This window comes from Molossus molossus, unplaced genomic scaffold (genome assembly GCF_014108415.1).
Source record: "Molossus molossus isolate mMolMol1 unplaced genomic scaffold, mMolMol1.p scaffold_m16_p_5, whole genome shotgun sequence".
NCBI classification, from domain to species: Eukaryota; Metazoa; Chordata; class Mammalia; order Chiroptera; family Molossidae; genus Molossus; species Molossus molossus.
Window position 1 is genome coordinate 11,517,854 of NW_023425388.1, and position 20,492 is coordinate 11,538,345.

At 46.3% G+C, this 20,492-nt stretch overlaps 1 protein-coding gene across 5 annotated transcripts in view; it reads right to left on the minus strand.

Annotated features, from left to right (window-relative positions):
* The window catches only part of DOP1B (DOP1 leucine zipper like protein B), a 101,362-nt gene extending 85,636 nt beyond the window's left edge, over positions 1 to 15,726 (minus strand). For all 5 annotated transcript variants that reach the window (XR_004956722.1, XR_004956723.1, XM_036242377.1 and 2 more), the window contains exons 1-2: positions 15,629 to 15,726; positions 10,991 to 11,155 (exon numbers count right to left, since the gene is read on the minus strand). Coding sequence is in view for 3 of the 5 variants with exons in the window: in XM_036242377.1 (XP_036098270.1) it covers positions 10,991 to 11,128 (138 nt within the window). In the remaining 2 variants the exon portion in view is untranslated. The remainder of the gene's footprint in view (positions 1 to 10,990; positions 11,156 to 15,628) is intronic.
* Positions 15,727 to 20,492: the final 4,766 nt, after the last annotated feature.

Consider the following 20,492-nt stretch of genomic DNA (forward strand, 5'->3'; position numbering starts at 1 on the left):
CCATTAAAATAGGACAAATATGTGTATAAAATATCTAATATATTAAGAAATAGGAAGGACTTATGTAAAAAGAATGACTGAATTCTTAGGGACATAAGCAAATATTTTTTAATCAATGAAGAGAACTACCACATTTCTGTGTGGGAGGGCCCAGCTGTATGAAAATGGCTCTTTTTCCCAAAATATTCTATACTTGTTACTGAACACCAATCAACTCCCAAAAAGATTTCTGAACCTTACAAATGATTCTACAGCGAGCCTGGAAGAAGACAACCTGGGAGTGTGGAGAGATCTGAAACAGATGGGTGGCTGGGTGGGCTCGGGCCCGCCTGCCCGGTAAGGCTGTTGGCAAGCACAGCAGTGTGAACACTGCGGCTCTGGCCCCAACACAGACACACCGGCGGATCAAGCGAAAGTCCACACAGATGCACGTGTCCAAGGGTTCAACTCTATGATCAATGACACAGGAGCTCCATCTCTGGCAACACACCTTGGCAAAAACCTCCATGTGCAGAAAATGTCCACAAGAGCTTCATTTAGGGTTATGAAAACCTGGAAGTAAACCAGCACAGCAACAAAGAGCTTCTAGATCTTGTCCCTTCCTGCACACGCGACTGAGAGAGCTGGATATGAACGGTTCCACATGCCTTTTTGCCCCCTCACTTTGTCATGAGCATTTTTTCACATTTGTGGTCCACGCTGTTTGGATGACTGCATGCCGCTGCACTGTGTATCCTGGCTTACTCCGCTGTCGCCCCACTACTGACAAGGGCTGCCTCCAATCTTTTGCTGTTACATACAATAAAACAGTGAAGATTCTTACAGATATCTTTGTGTTGCATTTCTATAGGGTTAAAACAAATTCACGAATTAACTCTCTAATCATTAGTCATCTGGGAAAAGCAAAAGCTACAAGGAGCTATTATGACACTGACTGGCTGCAATAAAAAGACTGCCTACACCGTGTGGCGGGGATGGACTGGGGTTCTCTCACACTGCTGCTGTGGTGCAAAATGATACCACCACTTTGGAATACAATGTGGCAGTTTTAAAAATAAAGACACACCTACTGGAAGTGACCCAAATGTCCATTAACAGGAAAATGGATACACAAATGGGGTATGTCCTTGGAATCCTACTCAGCAATGAAAAGGGGCGAACTAGCAATACATGACTCAGACTCAGACTCTCAAAATTGTTCTGCTGAGAGGGGTCAGATGAGAGAGAAAGAAAGAGGAGAGAAAGAACATACTGTATGGTTGTGTTTGTATAAAATTTTAGAAAATGCAAGCTAATCTATAGTGACAGAAAGCAGCCCAGCGGTTGCTGGGGACCAGGGTGGGGGACTACAAAGGGCACAAGGAAACTTCTGGGGTGACGGATACATGCCCACTGTTTCCACGTGGTGATGGTCTCACAGGGAAATATGTGTCAAACCCATCAAATTATACTCTTTAAATATGAGTGGAGTTTAGTATATGTCCATAGAACTGTGTGTGTGTGTGTGGGGGGGGGGGGGGAATAAGACCAGTTGAAAAATTAATTAAATAGGAACTTCTATATTTGGCTCAAATACAAGCGTGAATATTGGTATTCATGATCAATCAATTATCCTTTTTAAAAAACAGCTAAATGTCAACTCATTAGTAGCAGTCTATCTGGGCTACAGTAACTAAGCACCACAGTCTGGGGCTTAAACAGATATTCATTTCTCACAGTTCTGGAGGCTGGAAGTCCAAGATGAAGGTGTTGGCTGATTCAGCTCTCCTCCTGGTTTGTAGACAGGTGTCCTCTCGCTCTGTCCTCACATGGAGGAGTGACTAACCTCTTTGTCTCTCCCTCATGTAAGGCCACAGTCCTATCAGATTAGGGCCCCACCCTTGTGACCTCATTTAACGTTACCTCCTGAAGATCCTAGTCGCACTGGGGGTTAGGGCTTCGAAATAGGAATTTAGGAGGGACACGCAATTCAGTCCACAGCACCTTCCTTACTATGGCCCAATGTGAAGTTTCTAGCTTTGTAACCTTCTTGACAAAATTTATAAAATGTAAGTGGACCACAAAGTCCCTTCCCTTATCCACACTCTTAGTTCTGCTGGATAAGTTTTTATCATTAGATTACTGAAGTATTAATTAATCTGTCCAAATCTGGACTATGTCCATCCCTTTGCTCACACACAAAATAAATGGACTATCCTAGCTATAAATTTATTTTTTTAATCCTCACCAGAGGACATTTTTCCATATTTTGTTCAGATAGAGTGAGAGGGAGAGAGAGAGAAACATTAATGTGAAAGGGACACATCGAGTGGCTGCCACCTGCACAACCCAACCAGAGCCAGGGACAAACTGCAACCGAGGTACGTGCCCTTAGCGGGAACCAAACCCGGGTCTCTCTGGACCGCAGGCCGATATTCTAACTACTGAGCCAAACCAGCCAGGGCTCTATAAATTATTAATAGTGTACCAAACCCCTTTCAGCAGAGAAATGCTCTTTCCAGAAGGACATGTCAGCCTCAGTGCCTGGGCAGCTCACAGGCAGGCACCTCTACAACCCTAAGTCAGCAAGATTCTTGCCAATTCTCAGCTCCTTCTAGGATTGGGCGTGAAGCAATAATGCCATCTGAGCCCCATACGTCACCTACCAAAAGAAGGAAAGAACAGTGGCTAGGATGCCACCCATTAGGAAGGAGAGTTCCATTGACATCCTGTTAGGTGCATATTCCAGATTCCGGTGCCAAGAAAATCAGAACACTGCTGGAAACAAATGGGCCTTGTACTCTCCACTGACTCCTGCAAAGGTACAGATGGACTTTATTCCAAAGTGAAAAGGTCCATAATTGCCAACAACATCCTTTCAAATTGGTCTCTTCTCAGAAGATATTAAGGCCTACGTCGTTCCAATATGTCCCTACAACCCGCTTATCTGACAACTTCCACCTCAAGGTCAGCAGCACAAAGTTGCTAAGAAATGACTAAAATAATTGCTCCAAACCGAGCTATCGTACTCTAACAGATGTGGCCCTAAACGTGAGGTGACAAGATGGAACCAGGCATCACACAGGCGAAGAGGAGCTCAGGCCCTACTCTAGGTCACTTGCTCGTCAGTCTGGTCCAGCAAGGTCAGGAGCAGTGACTCAAACTTCGTCTCAGCGGGAGGAGGACTGAAAAGACCCCCACAAAGAAACACATGGGAAATCCCACCCTGGAGGGATAAGCCCCACAAAGAAGTGGGTGCAGCCCTGGCCAGTTTGGCTCAGCGGTTGAAGCATCGGCCCGCGGACCAGAGAGACCCGGGTTCGGTTCCTGCTAAGGGCACTCATCTCTGTTGCAGTTTGTCCCCGGCTCTGGTTGGATTGTGCAGGTGGCAACCAGTAGATGTGTCTCTCTCACATCGATGTTTCTCTCTCTCTCTCTCTTTCTCCCTGCCTCACGCTCTATCTGAAGATGAATGCAAAAATGTCCTCAGGTGAGGAAAAAAAAAAAAAAGCAGGTGCAGAGCCTGTGCAGTGCAGCAGATGGGCACAAATCCTGGCGCTACATCTGAGTATCGGGTCCCTCAGGGCGATGGACGAGGAGATGGGAACTGTGGGAGATCATTAGGTCAGGAGGGTGGAGCCTCCATGAATAGGATGAGTGTCCTTATAAGAGACCCCAGAGAGAGGACACAGACTGTGAACCAGGAAGCAGGATCTCACAGACACTGAATATGTTGACACCTTCGTCCTGGACTTCTGGCCTCCAGAACTGTGAGCAAGTTAATTTCTGTTAAGTCACCTAGTCTGTGCCGTTTGGTATTAGAACCCTGAATGGACTAAGACAATAGGGAAGGCAGCCCCAAGCAACTAGGAAGTTCCAGGTATATGGTACCACTACACGTGAGAAGTGACGTTCCCCATGGCGCCCCTGGCCAGTCATAAAAGATTGAATAACACTCTACTCTCCCATAAGGAACTGACGAAAAACCATCTGGGCTTCCATCAGAAATGAGCCTTTTACAAAAATTGATATGTGGAGTGATAATCTGCATTTCATTGTCAGACCCTATGAGATGATTTGGCCCTGGCCAGTTTGGCTCAGCGGTTAGAGTGTCGGCCTGCGGTCCGGAGGAGATGATTTGTGTCCCCCCAAATTACTATGTTGAAACCTGAACCCCTGGCACCTCAGACTGTATTTGGAGATATGGCTTTTAAAGTGATTAAGGCCCTGGCCAGCTTTGCTCAGTGGTTAGAGCATCGGCCTGTGGTCCGGAGAGACCCGGGTTCGGTTCCCGCTAAGGGCACGTACCTCGGTTGCAGTTTGTCCCCGGCCCTGGTTGGGTCGTGCGGGTGGCAGCCACTCAATGTGTCCCTTTCCCGTCAATGTTTCTCTCTCTCCCCCCCTCTGTCTCCCTCCCACTCTATCTGAACAAAAAATGGAAAAATGTCCTTGGGTGAGAATAAAAAAAAATAATAATAAAAATAGAGTGTGATTAAGATAAAATGAGATTATTAGTGTGGGCCCTCATCCAATATGACTGGTGTCTTCTAGGAAGACAGATAAGGGTACAGACACACACCAAGGGAAGACCACGAGGACACAGTGAGGAGGCACCATCTACAAGCCAAGCAGAGAGGCCCCAGTAGAAACCAAATCTGCCAATACCTTGATCTTGGACTTCTAGCTCCAGAACTGTGAGCAAGTTAATTTCTGTCTGCTAAGGCAGCCGTGCCAACTCGCACAGATCCCGAACTAAAGGCGCTGTATCAGGACTGATACACACGAACAGAGGGGAGCAGCTGATCAGAGCGAGGGTGACCGTCAGGGTGCAGTCCAGGCTCATCGAGTTTTCAGGTACAAGAGGTCTTGAAGCTGATCTGCAAAGTGCCAGCACAGTTCGCCTGTCTCTGCGCTCCCGCCCACGCTCTGCCCACGATGCCACACCGCCAGTCTGAATGCCACAATGAGGAGGCTCTGCTTTGAAAAGGTGTCTGTAATTAAGTGATGACTTTAGAAGCTGAAATGTGACAACACCCAAGACCTCCCATTTCCTGTGTGATGCTTGTCACCTGCTTTGTGATCATTTTGTGAATCAGTAGAGTATGAAACAAAAGCAGCAAAAAATGGGGTTCATTTAGGAACATTATGACATTTTTTATTATTATTATTTTGTTGTTGTCAATCCTCACCTGGGGATATTTTTCCACTGATTTTTAGAGAGAGTGGCAGGGAGGGAGAGAGAAACGTCAATGTGAGAGAGACACATCAACTGGTTGCCTCCTGCACGATCCCGACAGGGCTGGGGGTGGAACCTGCAACCCAGGTGTGTGCCCTTGACCAGAATAAAACCTGGAATCCTTCGGTCTGAGGGTCCAGGCTCTAACCACTGAGCAACTGGCCAGGTCAGAAACATTATGACATTTTTAAAAAGAAGCTTTAGCCTTGGCCAGTTTTGCTCAGCAGTTAGAGCCTCGGCCTAAGGAATGAAGGGTCGCGGGTTCAATTCTGATCAAGGGCACGTACCTCAGTTGCAGGTTCCATCCCCGACCTCAGATGGGGTCATGTGGGAGGCAACCAACCAATGTCTCTCTCTCACATCAATGTTTCTCTTTCTCTCTCTCTCTCTACCCCTCTCCCTCCCTCACTTCCACTCTCTCTAAAAATCAATGGAAAAATATCCTCGGGTGAGAAACACAGCAGCAACAAAAAGAAGCTTTAGTGATGAGGTTTTTAAACGTACAGTGTTTATTCATTTGTACTATCCTTCATTTCCATAATCAAAGTTGTAATCCGGGTTTGGCACACAGTGGTTGGGTTCATCAGGGCTCAAAATACACTTGATTAAAATTTATCTAAATATACTAAGTGCAAAGTGATGGTCTGAAGTCTTAGATACACAATTAAGCAAATATCCTATTCACACGGATATGCCTAAAAACTATAAAAGATGAACTATTCTTTAACACAGAAAAAAACTAGCAGTGACACTGAAAGGTTTAGCAAGTTTTTTAAATGATGCAATTAGAACCTGTATATAGTCTGACAAACCAAGACCTTTTGGGGCTCTCATTTGTCAAGGTGAGCCTTCTGTCGAGTCCATAGTTTATGTTTGATAACCTCAATCATCTCTGATTAGAAAGCATCTTGACCTAACCTTGTAGACAATAGTATCTATTTTTATTATAAAAATATTTGCTGATTCATCACTGATTTACTCACTGAATTTCTGTGTACATGAATGAGTCCAAGAAATCTAACCACCACTAAAGCCTTAACGAAATTCTTTATTCACACTAACTCCCACGAGGTGTCCTGGAATGCAGAGGTAATCACTAACACTAACGGAGGCTTGCTCCCTCCGGTGCCTTCTCAAATTCCCCATGTCCAGTAACTCTCCTCTGGGTGCTGAAGCTGTCCGCTGCCACCTGGGCAGGCTCCCAGGCTCGGGTTCACTCTCCACGCAACAGCCAGAGGGGTTCTCCTAAGAGGTAAGGCAGCAGTCACCTTGCTCGAAACCTCCCTAGAAGCTCCATGCCTCTCTCCCTCCCAGAACAAAACTCATGATCTGCCCTGGCTACCTCTCCTCCCTCATCTCCCCTCACCGATCTGCCCAGCCACACCCTCCCCTTACTGTAGCCTGGACACAGGCCCATTCCCCAGATGGTCTCCCCACCAGCTCACTCACTGCATCCAGGCCTCCGCTCAAATCTCAAATGTCACGTTATCACAGAGCCATCTCTGTCTAAACCAGCACCCTATCCACCTTCCTTCCCTAGTTTATTTTTCTTCTTAGCAGTCAGCACCCAACATCACATTTTTTTTTGTTGCCTGTCTCCTGCCACCAAAGCCTTATGCTCCTTGAGAGCAGGAACTCTGTGTTCAGTGCTGTCCTCCGCAGCACCCAGGTGTTGCTATCTTGGTTCTATCACGCATCAGTTTGGTAGGCCTGCTGTAACAAAGCACCACACATCAAGCACAACAGAAAGGGACTCTCACAGTCTGGAGACCAGAAGTCCAAGGTCATGGTGTGGGCAGGCTGGTTCCTTCTCAGATTGTGAAGGAGGATCTGCTCCAGGAGGCTCCTCTGGTTTCTGGTGGTCAGCTGGCAATCTTCGGTTCCTTGGTTTGTAATTGCATCACCCTGATCTCTGCCGTCATCTTCACATGGTGTCTTCCCCATATGCATGTCTGAGTCCAAATTTCCCCTTCTTATTAGGGCACCAATCATATTGGACCAGGACCCATCCTAAATGACTTCATTTTAACTGGAAAGACCCAATCTCCAAATAAGGACACATTCTGAGGTGCTGGGGAATAGGAAGGACTTCAATTTTTTTTGGAGGATACAATTCAACTCATAAAAACCATAGCCATATGACATTGGACAATTAACCTTCATCAGTAAAAGGGGGCTAATAACTGCAGCTACCTCATTTGAATACTAAAGATAGTGCCCCTTACAGTTAAGAGGTGCACCTTGGCCCCTTGTGAGCCTCCCAGACGCTGACATGAAAAAAGTTCAAGAGCTGGGCTTTGGAGCCAGGCAGCCAGGGTTTGAGCCTTTCCTCTGCCTCTTGCTGGCTATGGCCTGGCGCCAGTTGCTTAGTCTGAGACCAATCTCAAGATAGGCTGTGAGTATTACACAGTAATGCATGTCAGGTCCTTAGCACACAGTATGCTCTCTATGAATGTCACCTGTCACAGACAGGGCTAAGGTAGGGGCAGTGTCACCCTCATCCCACTGATGTCTTGTAAATTTTTCAAGTGGGTTACTCTCATTCATTGCCTAATCATAGCAGCAAAACAGGAAGGTAGAGCAAAGAGGACACAGTGGGATTATATAGAACTGGGTACCAACTATAACAAAAAGTTGCGCTTCTAAACTTTTATTCAATACGACTCATCCAACTGCTTATGCAACCCTTACCAGACGCCTCACACTAACCCGTCCCAAAGTGACCCCAGTCTCCCTGCCCACCCATGGAGCCAGCTCCTCCCCGGTCTCCCTATCACATCCTTGCATCTTCTCAAGCTGAAAACCTGAAAGAAAACCTGGGAGTCGCACTTGACTCCTCTTATTCTCATATCCCACATCCGATCCACAAGCAAATCCTGTTAGCTATACCTTTGAAGTATATCCAGAATCCAAACACTGCCCCATGACACCACCACAATACAGCAACAGCTCCTGAATGGTGTCCCTGTTTCTGCCTCCTTTACCCCTCCCATTTTCTACCGCAGTGGAAATGGTTCTCGCATACTAGAAGGGAAGCCCAGCCATTCCTCTCTGCTCAGCTCCTCAAGGGCTCCCTGCTGACTCGGTGGCCACTGTCAGATTCCAGTTTTGTTTTTATTTTTATTTTTTATCCTCACCCAAGGACATTTTTCCATTTTTTGTTCAGGTAGAGTGGGAGGGAGAGAGAGGAAGAGAGAGAGAGAAACATCGATGTGAAAGGAACACATCGAGTGGCTGCCACCCGCACAAATGACCAGGGCCGGGGACAAACTGCAGCCGAGGTACGTGCCCTTAGCGGGAACTGAACCCGGGTCTCTCAGGACCGCAGGCCGACGCTCTAACCGCTGAACCAAACCGGCCAGGGCAGATTCCAGTTTTAACAGACCTACAAGATCAGGAACCCTCCCTACCTCTTGCCTCTGTGGCCGCATCTCCTACGCTCTCCCCATCCCTTTCCTGCTTTGTGATCCCACTGGCCTCAGACACACCACAGCCTCTCAACTTGGTCAAATGGCACCTTCTCAGCAAGGTCTTCCTTGATGAGTCCATTTAATACCATGCCATTCCCCCCAACACTTACTGTCCCCTCCCTCCCTTCTTTACTGTTCCCACAATATTCATCTATCTAAGATCCCATATATTTTATCATCCAGCTTCCCCTTTGTTCTCTGCTGTACCCTTATGGCTGGAACAGTACTGGCATGAGGTACTACCTACTGAATGAATGAATGAAAGAATGAAGGAAGGAATGGCCAATGCTTTAAAAGCTCCATAAAGAAGGGTCACAACTGTACTTGATAATGTGCATTTGAATTCCACTCCTAGGTATATGTATGCCCCAAAGAAGTAAAGACAGGTGTTCAAACAAAACCTTGTACATAAATGTTCATAGCAGTACTAAACAGTCCAAACGTGGAAACCCAAATGTCATTAATGGATGAATGGGTAAACAAAATGCAGTCTACCCTTACAATGGAATATTATTCAGCCATAACAAGGAATAGAGTACTGATATAACTTACAACATGGATGAACCCTGAAAACATGCTAAGTGAAAGAAGCCAGACACAAAGGCTACCTAATGTATGATTCCATTTTTATGAAATGTCCATAGACACAGAAAGTATATCAGTGGTTGCCAGGAGCTGGGGCAGGGGAGGGGTGGAAAGGATTTCCTTTCAAGATGGTGAAAATGTTCTAGAACTAGGTAGTGGCCATTCACAACATTGTGAATGTACTAAAATCCCCTTAACGATACACTCTAAAATGGTTAAATGGTAAATTTTATAAATTTTATCTCAACATAAAAATAATGCACACACCCTCCCAAAATAAGTACCGTATGCTATTTTTAAATTCCAGGAAAGTCAAGAACTAAAACAGCAAAACATTTGGAAGAACCTGAGTACCCCTAAAAATCCTACTCCAGCGTTTCTCCCTTGCCCCTAACAAAGGAAGGCACCTTCAGACAAGATGGTGCGTGTTATCTCAGCTTGAGAATTCTTGAGTTAGAGCCCTAAAACCTAACTCTCAGGCTCTTATTTGCTCTCTTCTGACATATGTCCATCCCAGCCAGTACCCAGCATGACATCCACAGGTTGTAAATATACCTTGCAGGACATCATACAGTTTCCCGGCCACTGCCTATAATCAGTGCCTATCTGTGCCATGCCTGACAGCCACCCGTAAGTGCACCCGGGCTGGACTGCTGCCCAGGCATTGCACCACGGTCAGCCCGCTGGCATTCTTCACTCCCCACCCTATTCCTTGAATGGGCAGATGGAGAAATTCTTTCCCTTTAGTGAGGTTTGGTAGAGTCCCCCATGTCTGTGACCTGGGGACTGGAGAGCTGCAGAGTTGGGTTGGGTACCCCCAACTCCCACATAGCACTGGGGCTCCAAAGTTTCCCAGCCAGGAGTCCTGGCCCGACAGCCACAGAGCCAGTGCAGCCTCTTCAAGCTGATATCTTCTAACTATGGTCACAGTGGTCATCTGAGTACTTGGCCATTACTGTGTCATCCTCCTTCTGGACAGCATGGGAAAATACAATGGTCACATCTATGGAACACAAGGTCAAGCCTGCATGTGACCAGTTTTGGTCTTCCTAGATCTGACCCCTTTTCCTTGTCCAAACACCCACAATTTCTGGGCAGATTTCAATATTTATTTCACCCTTTATTCTCCCAGGAGTTACCAATCAGCAGGAAAATGGTCAAAAAAGTAAACCAAAGAAAAAGTCATATAAATCCTAAGTAGTACATAAAGAACAATTCATCTTTTTTTTAAATCCTCACCCAAGGATATTTTTTTCCATTGATTTTTATAGCAAGTGGGAGGGAGGGGGAGAAGGGGAGAGAGAGAAACATCGATGTGAGAGAGAGACATCAATTGGTTGCCTCCCATATGTGACCTGACTGGAGCCAGGGATCGAACCTGCAACCCAGGTACGTGCCTTTGACTGGAAATGAAACCGTGACCCTCTGGTCCACAGGCCAATACTCTAACCAATGAGCTACACCAGCTAGGGCAGAACAATTCATCTTTGAGTAACTGACTGGACTGTTCAGCTATTCTACTATCTCCACACTATAATTCTATGCTCAGGAAAGAAAGCTGGAAGGAAGTATGTAGACTGACTGGTTAACAGTGGTGTAATAATAAGACAATCCTTTAGATTGGTTAACAATAGTGTAATAATAAGACAATCAATTAAAAAAGTAAAAGGAAGGCTGTGTCCCTGCCACCATGCAATTCAAACATGCCCTGCCCACATACCTTGTTGAGCTTGCCCAGTGAAGAGATAAGATCCGCCCATTCACTGGAGGACTCAAAATTTCTTAAAGCCTTTTCGATCACTGAAGAGTAACTTTTGTATCGATAGTCATTTAATAGTTCCTGCTCTTCTGGATCCATCTTACATTCTCGCAGCAGACAAAGTATCTAAAAGGGGATAAAAAATAAACAGATGAGGCAGCTACTCCAGGACACAAATTGTTCCCAGCCTAGAGCTACAGAGGACAGGCGTCTGTCCACAAACACTACCACACACAAACTCAATGTGCAGGCGATCCAATTCAAATATTTAGCAAGGCTTCTGGGCCAGGCACGATGGTAGATAAAAGATAAACAGTTCCGGCCCTCCTGGATTCTGAGTGAGAAGAATAGACAGAGCAGGTAGAAGCAAAAATGCCAAGGTTTTACTTCATTGAGAAAATTAATTCTAGGAGCAAAACACACAAATCAGCTAATTACATATTGTTGCCGATGGGTAATTCTGAATGCAGATGGCCCCTCCCATAGTAGGGCATTTATAAAACCCAAGGAAACAACCTATTTGGCAGTCCAACCCTTTACAACTAGATTAGAATAGAGGATTGGACAAAAAAAATTAAAAACATGAGGATGTAGGAGTGTAGTATCTGACAGCCTGTTCCGTTACTAAGCTCCAATCACCCACCAGCCCCCCCAGGTGCTGCCCTGACAGCTTTAGGCCAGAGCATATAGTCTGGATGTAGGGTGGTTACACCAGGGCCCAACAACCATCATTTTGCAGCTATGGTAAAGTCCAAGATGTAGAGGGTCTAATCTTAACTCCAACAGCAACTGCTTACTTTTATTTTTATCCCCAATGTGACAAAAGGAAATAAAGAACAGGTAATGCTGCACTGACGTGACTTTGTGAAAACACCCATCATTTATATGTCGTAATGCTTATACGTAAACATGCACGCTTACGTCATTTTGTTTTTATTCCTTCATTAAAATATTCTGTAGTAGTATTTAATGCTGATCTATGAAGTATTCTATATTTATTACTTCAGAGGCTGATAGGTACTAAAGGACACCCTCCCTCTAGTGTCTAGCACCCAGAGGGTGGGGCAGGTGTGTGTATTTATTTGTCTCTTCTATAGGATTACATGTCCAGAATCCTGTAATGGCTTTAGAATGCCTTCAATACATGTTTTGAAATAAAAATATTTCCTATAAAAAAAATCTGAAGGTCAACCCATCAGTCTATTTAAACAAATCAGAGTTCTGAAAAATACTTGACAAAATATGGAAATATTGGCATTCCTGGCACCAAGCCTTAGGTCCTTTTTCTTTCTCTTTATCCTCAGTGATCTCCCCATTCCTATAACTCATAAATACCATCCTCATGCCAACGACCCATGGATTTGTAATACCCACCCAAACCTCCCCCTCTGATGTCCAGAGTCATGTAAATGTCTACTCGACCCCTCCACCTGGATGTAGCATGGGTGTCTCAAACTGGTGCATCCCAAATTAGACTCTCAAGTGTCCCTCAACAAAATGTGGTCTAGCCACATTCATTTACTGGCCACAGTGAAGGAACATACATCCTAATCGGCAATGAGAAGGAACAAAGTACTGGTAGGGACTGCAGGAAGGATGAACCTGGAAAATACACACTTAATGGAAAAAGCCAGTCGCAAAAGGCCACGTATGATTCCATTTGTAGTAAATGCCCAGAATAGCTGAATCTATAGAGTAGGCAAGTAGATCAGTGGTTGCTGAGGGTGGGGAGTAGAAACGGAGTAAATGCAAATAGGCACAAGGGATCTTTTTAGGGAAATGAAAATGTGCTAAAATTGGATTATGATGATGGCTGCACAACTCTGCAAATTTACTAAAAATCACTGAATTGAATACTCGAATGAATGTTATGGTCTGCAAACTATATCTCAGCAAGGCTGTTTAGAAAACAAAACAAAACCTATACTCTTGTTTCTATCTGCTCAGCTAGCTCCCCAGTCTACCCTTCCTCAGAAGTGTAGGACTCAGAAAGTGGCTCCACCACTGATGGGAACTTTGACATCATTCTGGACTCTTCCTTCTCTTCACCTGCCACACTCAAAACAAGTCCAGTTGGCTCTTCTCCCATAACACCTGTGGACTCTCTCTCCATCTTTATTGCACCACTGTGCAAGGCAACTTTCCCCTGCAAGCCTGCAGAGGCCTCCTAATGCTTTCTTCCCCTTCATGCTTGCCCCTCTTCAATGTACTTTCATACTGTGCTCCAAGTATCCTCTTCATATGAATTAAAACACATCCCCACCATGTTTAAACTATTCCCATTAAACTTACAATAAATCCAAGCCCCTCCCCCACTCACTCCAAGGCCTTCAAGGCTCCACCTACCTCTCTCTTCAAGGCACTCTGTTTATTCTAACCAACTTATCCACAGAGCCTTTGCACATGCTGTGCCTCTCTGCAAAAATATACTGAACTATGCATATGAGGACTGCCTACTCATTCTCGGGAAGGCCTGCCATTTTTTCTGAAATAGCCTTCACACTTTGAAAATATTAAGGATGGTAACCAGCAGTGGTAGTTTATTTTGCCAAGTAAGAAGTCAGTACATCCAAATAGTCCATAACTTTTTTTCCAGGAAATATACAGGTCTGAAATTCAGCATCTCTGAACCACTGCAATCTCCATGCTAGTCTGTCCACTACATTAAATATCTAGGAACTGGGGAAAGACACATGAAAAAGACTGGGTTCCACTCTCACAGTTCATAGTCTAATAAAAGAGAAAATATCTAACTACATAATTTCAATTTAACATGGCACACACAGTGACAGGGGGTAGGCAGAAGTAACAGAGTGACACTGGCAAGAGGAAAGGACAGAGGAAGCCCAACTACCAGCAGAGAGGCCCTCAAAGTCCACAGGTATGGGCAGCTACTTAGCAGGAAGAGAGCCTTGTCAGCAATAAGGTGTATTTAGGAGGTGGGTGGCAAAGGGGCATCACTGCTCATGGCAACGAGGGTGCTGACCAGGTAAGAGCAGGTGACTGGAGCAGTTCAATGTTATGGCTGGCTATATGAAAAAAGTACTAGTCAGTGTTACTGACAGCACAGTTGAAAAGTTTGGAAGTAGTCATTCAGGTAAGCTCCTTCATTTCAAAATATAGGGCATTCGAAATTATGCTATTAAGGAAGTCTTCTGGGTGGGCTTGGTAAACCCAACATTTATGCATGCATTTACCTCATGCTACACGCAAGAGTCCTGTGAGATGGGTATCAGCCTCCAGATGAGGAGAGTAGGAATCAGGACCTGCAGAAAATTGCCCAGGTCACACAGCAAACAAGAGGCAGAATCAGGATTCCAGCTCAGGTAAGCACAAAGCCACAGAGCTTTCACTACACTATGCTACAGGTAAAATGAAGAGGTCAGCCCTTTTGATAATGATTGTGCAATCTATCCTGAATAACTTTTCTGTGCAAGACTCCATAGCTCATTAAAACAGCCTACTAGCAATTAAACAAGTGTCGTCACTTAAACAAGCATATCTGACCAGATGTATCTGCCTGAAAATCTAAAATGTCAGAAAGTCTCTCACCTTATACATTAATTTCTTTAAAAAAATTCAAGTGAAAAATCAACTGCCAGATCCAAAATAAGTTCATTGTAAAGATGTTTACATGAAGGAACATTTCTGAGTTAGATAAAAACAGTGAAAAATGACAGCCACCCTCCCATGAGCAAGAACACTTATCAACAGATAATGACTCTTAAGCCACAGAAACACTCATCTGCAATTGGTTAATTGGTTTAGTCAACTCTGGGGCACATTTTTTTAAATTTGGTCTTTCAAGTGGTAATTAAATTGTGTAAAATTTGAAGACATGGGGGGGGGGGGGGCTCCATCTCCTTACCAAAAAAATCCTACCAAGGTTTTCCTAAGTGTACGGCAGCTGTCCCAGGTTAAAGAAACACCTGCGTGTACAGTCTCCATAAGCAGCTGCACCGTGAGCTGCTGAAGGGCCACCCACGCCCGCGACAGCCGGCAATCCTGCAAGAAGCAGGGGCCAGGCGAGCAGAGTGCGCGCACTGCGGCTCGGATCCCTTCTCCTGGGGATAGTCTGGGAGACTTTGGGGTCTTTTCCCATAACAGGAAAGCCCTCGTTTTATAAAGGTCTGGGTCCCTAGCCCTCCTTCCCGACTAGGACGGCACAGCAAACAAAGGTACATTTTCTCTGTCGTCAGCAGGCCGAGGTGAGGGGCTGATGGGCTGTGACCCACCTGACCTCCACCTGCCGGACCAGAGGCCGCGCTGAGCCAACAAGGGCGTAGCAACACTTCCCGCCCCTCCGGGAGCGGAGGGAACAGAGAGGTGACCCTGCCCAGCATCCTGGGCTGCCCTCGGAGGTCCCGGGCCGGAGCCCACGCCCACGCGCAGCCTTGCCGGAGCCGCCCCGCACTGCAGCAGTGCGGGCCCGGGTCGCGCTCCGGGAACCACCTACACTCCAGAACCACCCCCGCGGCGCCGCCTTAACCCTGCGCTGCCGGGGGAGGACGCCCGCGCCGCTTCGCCACTCGCGGGCCCGCGGGAGACGCCCCGGCTCCCCGGCTTCACAGGGCGGCCCAGGGCGCAGGCCCGACTTACCCACAGCGGCGGTCGCCTTTCTCGGGGACTCGCACACGGGCGGCGCGGAGGAGCCGGCCGGGCTGGGGCAGGAAAAGCAGGCGACTGCTGCAGCGCCGCCGGGAGCCGGGACCGCGGAGGGAGCGCCGCGCCCGAGCCCGTGCGGCCACGGCTCCAGGGGGTGGAGCGGAACCCGGAGGCGGGCCCTCGGCGCGCGGGGACGGAGCTAGAGGCGGACCTCAGTGCGTGGGGCGGGGCCGAGGGCGGGCTCTAGGGGGCGGGGCAGGTAGGCAGACCCCCGGCTGCGGGGGCGGGGACAAGGGCGTGTCCTCGGTGCGTTGGGCGGGGCTAAAGGAAGAGGTCTTCGATGAACGAGGTCGGAGCCAAGGGAGGTTCCTCGATGCGTGGGGCAGGGCCGCGGGCGGATCCTCGACGCTTGGGGCGGGGTCGGGAGGCGGGCCCTTGACCCAGGGACTGATCAGGAGGCGGTACCTCGGCGTGCAGAGGGGGCTGGGAGGCGGGTTCTTAGCGTCAGTGGGCGGGTCCATTGCTCAGACCGCGGAGCGCCGGGCTCCCTCCCACAGTGGACATCGCTCTCGGCGGGACAACTAGCTTGAACCCTCGCCAGGGGACTGCCCCCGAAGGCCTCACACAGGAGGGCAGGGTGGCTCCGCCTCTCACCTGGAGCTCCCTTGACACACCCAAAGAAAAGGGACATCGGTCATTGGATCAGCCTGCCTGAGGAGGGGCTTTGGAGTTACAGAATAGACCGGAGAACCGTAGGATTCAAGAGAAGTGGGACCCATGGCACCTGGCTCACCCAAACCCTCGGGAGGAAGCAGGCCGCAGGGGGCTCTGGGACTCTGGTTAAGGTGCCTCTTCCCCATAGGCCTCACCTTTCCCCCCCTTGACATCAGAGGAGGTGAAGAAATTAATTCTTGAAATGAGCTTCGTTAAGTGCACTCTGGCTCAGAAAGGGGGCCTCTCGTTACCTCTAAAGAGCATTAATGCTCTTCCTGTCATTCTCAGGAGCCTTCGGAACTGGCTAGTTCAGACCCACCCAAACTGGACCGACAGCTGCAGGGCGAGAGGCACCTTGAAGGATGAGAGTCAGGCCGAGTTCACCTGAGCACCTTGGTTGCACCAGCTGGGGCTCCTACCCAGCCAAAGCAATGCCACCTGTTGATTGAGGTTGTAATTTCTGTAGAGGCCTCTACCCATTTAACCCCTTAAGGTCCCTCAGGAATTTTCAGATCTGTTCTGGGGCTTCTGAAAGCAAGGCAGTCATGAAAGCGTTGTTTTTTTTTGGGGGGGGGGTGGAACCTTGGAGGACCATGAACACTATAAATTGTACAGAACCTTTTGAATATACATATGTATGTTTCTGGAGAAAGGGTATATAGTTTGTCTCCGATTCCCAAGGGGATCTATCACCTCTCCAGAATCACCAAGAATATTTTAATAGTTTGGGATGCTGGATCTCTGGCCTACCTCTCCATCTCCATTTGGCATATACCAAGTGCCACTGATGTAAATCCTCTAACCGTCAATTTGGGGAATGATCTTAATGTAGAAGCAGAGGAAAACTAAAGGGTTGAGCATTTTGCAAGAAAAAAAATAATTTCATGAAAATTTATTTCCTAATAAAGATGCTAAACTTTATTTTTACAAAAACATAGTTGACAAACGGTGATATTTTCCCAATCCTAGGCACTTTCCACACTGCATTGAACTAGTAAGAGATGAAAGAACTGCCGGTCTGTGTCAAAACCACCAGGAACAACTTTGTTCTAATACGTTTATAAAAATAATATACATGCCTTGTATTTATGTCACCATCTTCAAGATGGTGTGTGGGAAGTTAATTTAAAGTAACTGACAAGTTCAAGTAGTAGGTATACATGGATTTTCAACTGTGTGGGAGGTCAGCACCCCTAACTACCTTGTTGTTCAAGAGTCACTGTATTTTAAACCCTTAAAATAATAACTCCATTTATAACCAGGGTTGACAGTAAATGTACAGCATTAAGATTTGAAAGTGTATTCCCACAAGAAATCTGCTTCTTGGGTTAAGTTGTCTTGTCACACTTAAAAGTCTATTTAGCTATGTTCATCTATTTAAGACATGTAAATAGAGCAAGTTTTTTGCATAATAATACTCAAACTAGCCACGGCATTTCAGATTTAATTTAAATCAGAACTTTAATTCTTACCTCTTCTGATCATAGAGAAGGCATTATAAATCAGAAATGACGACATTCTCTGGCTCAGGCTGGCCCACCTATTAGAGAGATTGGCAGGTAAACACATTCTGAGTCTCTGTGTGCAGATATTGGTGACCTTTTAAGCCTGTCTCTTCTATAAACTGTTTTCTACTCCACCCATCTAGATAGAAGTCCTGCATAGTTCTGTACTTGGTGCTGCGCCCACTTGTGGTTGACCTGCAGGAACAGCTAAACCTTTGTCAGGATAGGATGGTCATCATCACTAGTTTCATCTCCACACTCCATCGCTGTTCAGCTGCTTGATCTGTCACATCCTTGTTGCACTTCAGTAGGTGAGGGAGAAGTCCAAGCCAGGTCTCAGGCTGATTCTGTGTGTGGGTTTATCACACACTCATCAACCTAGAAAAGTGTGTCACAGAGAAGCTGATGTGGATGGGATCACTGGCTCCATCTGGTGCCTAAAAAACACATCTTATGAGACAACCCATTTAAAATATGCCACTTTTTTTTTTTTTAAAGGTTTATTTTTTAAAGTTTTAATAAAGCCCTTTCTTTTCTTTCTTTCTTTTTTTTTTCCAATAGAGTGGGAGGGAGAGAGAGGAAGAGAGAGAGAGAAACATCGATGTGAAAGGGACACATCGAGTGGTTGCCACCCCCACAACCCAACCAGGGTCAGGGACAAACTGCAACCGAGGTACGTGCCCTTAGCGGGAACCAAACCCAGGTCTCTCTGGACCACAGGCTGAAGCTCTAATTGCTGGGCCAGGGCTAAAATATGCCACTTTTAAGCCATGTTTCATTTATCTACTTTATATAAAAGTTCACACAGAGGCTAATTTGGGGATCTAATAACCAGATGGCTTACAAATCACTTACATTCAATGTATCACTTCCCTTAATTTTTACGTAAAGGGAGTTGCCCATTGTCTGTAGGCAGTGAAACTGGATGTGACAAGTGCTAGGTTCCAAGAAGAGCCAGGGAACCCTTCACTGAGACAGTCCTGAAAACGGTCCCAGCTCATGGCCTCAGATCACATGTGATCTTGGCAAGTTAATAAACCTCTTCAAGCCTTTAGTTCCTCATTTGAAAAATGACGTTAATACCTACCTCAAAGGACGGTCGTGAGAATTATGTAAAATAATGGCAGGAAAGTCTTACCATGCCATGGGTTCTCAATTCATGATATTTTTTTCTTTCTTCTGATTCCAAACCTAATTTTTTTTTTTCACTGCTGCATACCATGAAGCATTTTCATGCACTTTTATTAGACTCCTTTTGGTTGCAGGAACAAGAACCCAGTTCCAACTAACTTAAGAAAAAGGGAAATTTCTTTTAAGAATACAGAGGATCTTGGAGCATATCTTAGAACTAGGAATCTCAAAATGGTCTGAGGCCATGGTGTCATCGTGGGGAGGAGCCTGTCTCTTTTTGGGCCACACTGTAACTGCTTCTTTTGAGAGCCATTGCCTCCTTCTCTGGCAGTGCCTGGCTGCCACTGCTCCTTGGACTACATGGGGTGGGGCAGGGCTGCTCACGGGAACGCTCTGAGCTTTTCCTGCTCCATTGCAGCTGGTCCTAGAGCTCAGTAGTCACTGAAGCTCGCAGGGCAGAGTCACCTGTGGCTGCTGCAGCTGTAAACCTAGGGAAGAAGCAAAGTGTAGGGAGCAGGAGATAATTCTTAGGAAGAGGATGCTGGCCAGACCATCCAATAAGGGCCCCCTGTGACCTTTACCTTCAAAATGAGAAGCACCATTCTGATCAGCAGTTTACAATCAAGAATCTTCTAAGTGGACTACATGCTGATCCAGAAATGTCAAGGTGTGATTTGACTAGAGACAAAAAAAAAAGGGGAGAGAAAATGAAAGGGATTGGCCTGTTTGTTAACTTGTACACTTCCTGTCTGTGATGCCGTCAGGCCGACCTGAAAGTGCTCCTCAGTCCCTGTGCTACTGCTCATCATTGGCAGGACTCGAGGTGCGATGTGGAGGAAGACCAGGATGTAAAAGGGATTCAGGAAATTTATCGAAAACCATTAAAATGTTTTTAGAGCCAGATACAAAGTCATTAAAATGTCTTAGGAGCTATGGTCTGAGATGAACATAAGAGCATGCTGTATTTACCCAGGCAACTTAGAAATGGCTGAAGGGAGTGAACTGCAAGCTGGGTGGGACTCAGACTTCTTGAAAAAGTAAGGAGAGGACTGAGAGAGCTAAACTGGCATTTTGCCATGCTGCCATTGTAAGTTGGAGAGTTAGGAAAAAGAAATACCTTGTACCCTGGGATAGACCAGAAATAACACGGTCAGCTGTGTAGTCCTGGTCCCCCAAATAAATGAAACCTTGAGCCTTTTCATACTTTACTGATTCCCAAATGGAAAACAGTCCTATCCCTTTTTCCTACAAAGCTATTGTCAGGAGATGTGACCTTCGTGGTCATAACCAAGTAGCAGTGTTGCTGCTCCCCACTGTGAACAGTCCATCATAAACTCGGTAAATGTGGCTTTCTTTCCTTTGTATGCTGTCCACTGCGCACCTGTTATATTTGTGTTGTTGTCCGGCTAGTTATTCTGACAGAGGTCTTGACTCCTTTGCAAACTTTCTTCGCAAATGTATTTCTTCTCTTTGGTCTCTAAAGGGTATAACCAGAACTCAGGAAGCTG